At 41.6% G+C, this 6,000-nt stretch overlaps 1 protein-coding gene across 1 annotated transcript in view; it reads left to right on the top strand.

Annotated features, from left to right (window-relative positions):
* The window catches only part of Tnks (tankyrase), a 146,873-nt gene that overhangs the window by 126,048 nt on the left and 14,825 nt on the right, over nucleotides 1–6,000 (top strand). Inside the window, exons 21-22 of the mRNA XM_021218747.2 lie at nucleotides 3,520–3,640; nucleotides 4,707–4,804. Of these exons, the coding sequence (XP_021074406.1) occupies nucleotides 3,520–3,640; nucleotides 4,707–4,804 (219 nt within the window). The remainder of the gene's footprint in view (nucleotides 1–3,519; nucleotides 3,641–4,706; nucleotides 4,805–6,000) is intronic.

Below are 6,000 nucleotides of genomic sequence, written 5' to 3'. Positions count from 1 at the left end.
CCAACTGAAGCTCCTTTTTCTGTGATAACTCCAGCTTGTGTCAGGTTGACACAAAATTAACCAGTACACTTATGTTCTACGCTCTACCCCATGTTCAATCTGTTTCAGGTTCATTTTTACCTTGTTTTGCACAAGTCTTGTTATTCAGTCAGTATATACACTGAGTTTGGTAGAGCTGCATAGCAAATGACCACAGACTTGATAGCCTAACAGAACTGTTTTTCTCTCAGAAGACTGAAATCAGATCGTCAGGGTGCACTCCCTGTAGCAGTTCTAGAAGAGTCTGCTCCCTGCCCCTCCAGCCTCCTCCACTTAGGTCATACAGACCGCCTTACTCCAGTCCCTGCTGCTGTTGGCATGTTGCCTTGTCCCATGTCTGCCTTCTCAAGTGCCTCTCACTGGGACACTTCCTTTAAACTTGGGCCCTCCTGGGGGACTATCAGAATTTCCTCTCCCTGTCGTCCAAACATCTTCTGGACTAGAGATATCCTGTGAGAATCCTGTAAACTGGGGCTTTGTCGCTGTTTGAACACACATGCCTCTTCATTCTGACTCATGTCCGCAGGAATTGTGAAACTTCACACACACCTTGGTCTAATAAGTCAAAACCTCCAGTTCAAACGAGTTCTCCACCTCTTGTTGAGAACTGTTGTTTCTGAGCTTTCATCCACTTGTTCTTACTTCCTGTCGCATGCTCTCTTGGTCAGGAACTGACCTCCTAATGGCATGTTTCTCATGTTACTGCCTTAGTAGTTTAATGATTCAGTCTTCAGTCAGCTTATTCTTTTTATCAGTTTTATTGTTCTTTTTACTGCAGTTTTCTTCTGAGTAAATCGATGTCCCATTGATTTTCTTTTGTCCAAAATCATTTCTATATCCTTTTCATAGTCAAGATGTTAATTGTTGCATTTAATGTATATTACCTTGTGTAGGCCCTCTCCTCTAGATAGTGGTAATCCTTTCTGTGTATCAAAACTGTCTTTTGGGCCATTGGGCAGGCAATTAAGTTTGTATTATTTTAAGTACAGATGTTATCTGTCTAGTCTTCAGGTATAAAATATTAAGTCTACTTAATTGTTCCATGGCATACCTTTAGAATTTTCTTTTCTGTCGTAAATATTGTGTAGCAGTCTGGTAATGTGTATCGACAAGCATGTGACCCATCATTGTGTCCCCTTATCCCTGCTGTGGCTGTGTTTGCTGAGACTCCTGGTATACTGTATTGCGCTGTTGTGTTCCTGCCTGGGAATACCCCTCTCCCAGTGAGGTGCCAGGTAGTTCTTTTAGTTCGTGTCCTAGAAGTTCTTGAGTGCATCACATCCTCAGCTCTACCTTCACAGTTCCTTCTCAGAGTCTCTGTGCTGTCTTATTCCATAGACACTTTAGAAATAATCATCAAAATCCATTTTAATTAACTATAGCATTGTGTAGCATCTTCTCACACTTAGACTATAGCTTCCTACCTAAAATGTTTTTTTATGTGAAAGGAAAATTTGATTTACATTATAATTTCTGGAGCTCAACTGCTACAACCTGGATTTTCACAGAAACTGACCATATATATTCTATAAAAGCTTGGACTCATTGAATTCATTGTTATTATGATTACAACATCACTACCACCCTCATTTAAAATGATTAGTTTTCTCTTCACATCCTAGGTAAACAAGCGAATCTTAGGAGCAGGAGGCAACCCTATAGACATAGCATTTACTTTATGTGCAGGGCCATTTTATCTTACGAAAGAATAGACTTTAGCATAAGGATTTTATATTGATGTATGCTAGATATGCATAACTCCCTTCTCCCCAAGACAAGAACTTGAGGAGCAAGCTTGTAGTTTCTTCCAAATACCAAACATATTCTCTAACTGTTCCTACCAGATAAGTCACTGGAGGCTTAAAAGTAATAAATAATGTAATTAAACATAAAGGGGAAAGAACTACCCTGTCATTTCCACTGCATCATGTTAATAACTAGTCAGTAAGTGTAGCCAGTGCCCAAGGAGGAGGGAGTTGAGTTCAGAGCACCAGTGAGACTGAGACTGAGGCTCTTCAGCGGCCGTGTAAGAGGCGGCTTGCCAGGCTTACCAGGGAGGGGGCTTGGGGCTTGGGATTGGAAGTCTGTGTATTACACTTTGTTTCTTTCCTCTCTAGAGCATGATTAGAAATATCCATTGCTTGGGGTTTTGTCTTCTAGCCTGACTTTGACACCCTTTAGCTATGCACTATTGAATATCAATTAAAAAGATGTTGATGTCTGTTACCTAAAGTTACCTCATATATATCAGGCCGTGTTTTTATTGTCAACCATATCTAAACTGAAAGATAAAATCTCTAGAAAAACATAGTACCAGTAGTGTGGCTCACAAATTACATTAGAATCAGGTCTGCCTTAGAATATAAAGACTCCTGTTTTGTAAACAGTTCTGTTTCAAAGATGGTTATTTCCATGTTGCTGTCTTTTGAAAGCTCTGTTGAAAACTTCCTTTGGGTGATTAGAAGTGAATTGCAGATTTTGTACCATGAGACAATTATTTCTTCAATGGCCACTTAATGTGCTAAGTTACTCCAGAGAATGAGCTGGACTGTTCATTGCACAGATGATCCCACTCTGTCTAGGATTTCATTTTCACAGTAAAAATCAAACCAGGGGTCTAATTTGTCACGTTAGTGTAAGGATTAAGAAAGTGATATTTTTTTTTAAATTTTGAATGAGTTAGAAAAAGGAATGTCTATGAAAGAATATTTCAGTTCTCCAAAGAAAGATAGAAACAAGGGCAATTTGTTTATCCTCTGGACATGTGGCCGAAGGTGATTCAGAGCTTTGCCACTGGGTGGAAGCAGAGTCACAATTACTGTGGTCCACAGAGGCCTGAGGAAGTCAGCTCGCTGAGACTGTGGTGGAGACTCAAAGGCTGCTGTTCTGTAAGTCAGCAAGCATTGCTAACCTGAAAATTTATGAACTTAAAGACCATCTGTCTCCTGTTCTCTAAATTGGGATTTCTGAAGTCTCTTATAGGCTGGCCTGTGACCTACACTGATAGATAGACTTTAAATCAGCCCACCTCCTAAGGCCTCTGACTCCTGGCACTGGGAGCTTTCTCATCTAAAGCCAGCTTGCTTTTGCCACACTGTGACAAACTAAAATGTTCCCTGTCCTCCCTGTCGTTCATTTCTCCTACCCACAAGATACAGAATTTCAGACTGCTGATCTGTCTGTCTGGAGACAAACAAAAGATGGCAGAATTGCAGTCAGAAAGCCATGGCGGTGATCATCTGTCTTCCCGTCGCATTAGGTCTTGGCCTCCATCTCCCATCTGCTCAAAGCAAATGAGGGAGGCTTTCTCTTGAGCTAGGAGATTGCGGGTCTTAGGCAGCTTGAAGGTCATATTTATAAAAGGAAACCTGTTCTCTAAACGTGTGTGGTAATCGCAGCACTATAGACGGGTACAAGAGCTTTCATCCTCCAAAGAGCCGTTAGAGATTTAGTATGTCATTTTTTTAATGTAACTTTCAGATTACACTAGATGTGTTGGCTGATATGGGTCATGAAGAATTGAAAGAAATAGGCATCAATGCATATGGACACCGCCACAAGTTGATCAAGGGTGTTGAAAGACTTTTAGGTGGACAACAAGGTAAGCTACTTGAGGGAAAATTATTTTCAGAACTTAGTAAAGAAATATCAGGCTGCTTTTGGGGCTTGGGTAGTCTGCATGAGCACATGCAGGTAACTGGTACAGCATCCCCTGCCTTCCTCAGTTCTAGCCAGACAAGCCTGAGATCCTCCCTCTCCCTCCACCTCTCACACCTTTGTACTTCATCCTTACCCCTGCTTTTACCTAACTCAAGCCACCAGTCCTCCCTCTCCTGGGCCTCAGTCACTGTGCAGCCCCTTCCCAGCCTGTACCTTCACCTCCCCCACTGCCTTCTCCACAGCCACCAGGGGGCTCCAGCACAAACCCGACAGCCTCTCGAACGCCTTTAACCCTTCACAGTCCCTGGTGGTTCTGGATAAAATCAGACATTTACCCCATGGCTTTTCACAGCCTGGCCTGTCTGGCTTTTTCTTGGGCTCTTCTGCTGCCCTCAGAACCACAGTTCAACCATTCCCATCATCCTTCGCTGCCACAGCCTCCTCTCATACTTCTGTGTTTTCTGCATATCTCTTTGTTAGACACACTTTCCGTAGCAGAGAGAAGTAAAGAGGAGGACCGTGTATCTATGGAGCTGATAAAAGTACAGACAACCAAAATGGAGAGGGTTTGAATTTGACTTTTTTTTTTTTAAACATTTATTTTAGTCAACCCTATGAAATTAACAGAGATAAGTTATGTTGGTGACCATTTCAAGCCATCCCGGAAAGCATTTCAGAGGGCAGTTCTTGTATTGTAGAACTCATTCCATTGTAGTTCAGCACTGTTTCTCTTCTGTGTAGACATCAGCTATGTTCATGATGGTGTTCACTTCAGTAGGTATTGAGCCCTGCTGTGTAGAAAGGGTTCATGGGAGGGGAGAAGTTCCTTACCACTTCCTGTCTTCTTGTGCCTTTGGTATATTTGCTTACAGACTGTATGTTGAGGTGGAGATTGAACATAGTGTAGCTTGCTCTAAGCTGTCAGTTTATAGCCAAGTTTCCCATAAACGTGTGGAACCCAAGTGATGTGGACATGTGCTTTGTGTTTTTGTTTTTCTCTTCTACAGGAACCAATCCGTATTTGACTTTTCACTGTGTGAATCAGGGGACTATTTTGCTAGATCTTGCTCCAGAAGATAAAGAATATCAATCAGTAGAAGAAGAGGTAACAGACATCGGAGCGGTTTTTCTTTGCCTTTTTTCTTTGCCCACGTTCTGTTAAGACTTTTTTCCAGGGGCAAGAACTCTTCTTACTTTGTTACGGGGTCACTTGGCCTGCTCCTCAGCCTGAGGCAACAGCCAGCCTTTAAGTGTGACCATAGACTAAAACCATGCACATTGCATTCACGTCACAAGCCTGTGTGCCAATAGCTCCATCTTTTTGTTCTAAAAATTTTTGTCAGTTTTAAGTCATGTAAGTAAGAATCTTTTTAAAGCATTTTCGTACAGTAAAATGCACCGAAGTTTGAAATGGGGCAGGAATCTTGCTTCATACAGAATATACTTTCTAGGGTTGTTGTTGTTTGTTTGTTTATAGAATTATTGTTTTTTAGTAATATGCCTGATTGTCACATTTTTTCTGCTGTTGATTACATGATAAAAGAAGAGTCTATCTCAGTTAATTTCCATAATCAGAATTATTCCAAGCATTATATAATAAGTCTACTTTGAACCTCCTTGTAGAAAGATGGCATAGAAATTCTTTCTGTGAGGGCAGGCTGGGGAGATGGCTCAGTGGTTAAGAGCACTGACTGCTCTTCTAGAGGTGCTGAGTTCAAATCCCAGAAACCACATGGTGGCTCACAACCATCTGTAATGGGATCTTAGGCTGTCTTGTTGTACGTCTGAAGACAGCGACAGTGTACTCACATAAATATGTCTTTTTTTATAAAAGGAAGAAAGTCCCCTTGTGCTGTTGGCTTATATTTCTTGCCCCTAATGCAGTGTCTAACTCCATTATTGTGAGTAAGCTCCCTCGTTCTATTATTATACAAACACCAAGCAGACATAGGTTTGCCTGCAGTTAAGGATTTTCTGTTGTTTGTTTTGTTTATTTTTTTAAGTAGTGCCCATATCATCTCCATTCAATGCTAGGAAGTCACATGAGAGAGCACAGGATGGTTTTAGTTTGTGTTAGGTCATCAGAAAGACATTATGACTTCCAGGGCCTTATGGTCTGGTTGTCCCCATAGTGAGTTCTGGTCGTGTAAGATACAGGCTAAACATCCTTGCAGATGGAGCTCAGGTGTCAGAATCTTGGGGCATTTTTGTGATGCTGCCTAGAAACCTAGGGTCTCACACATGCTCAGCAGATGTTCTGCCCATAGCCCAAGACACTAAAGGTTTTCCGTAATAATCGCT

Source organism: Mus pahari, chromosome 19 (genome assembly GCF_900095145.1).
Source record: "Mus pahari chromosome 19, PAHARI_EIJ_v1.1, whole genome shotgun sequence".
NCBI classification, from domain to species: domain Eukaryota; kingdom Metazoa; phylum Chordata; class Mammalia; order Rodentia; family Muridae; genus Mus; species Mus pahari.
The sequence above is the reverse complement of the archived record's forward strand: the minus strand, read 5'-3'. Positions and strand labels throughout refer to the sequence as shown.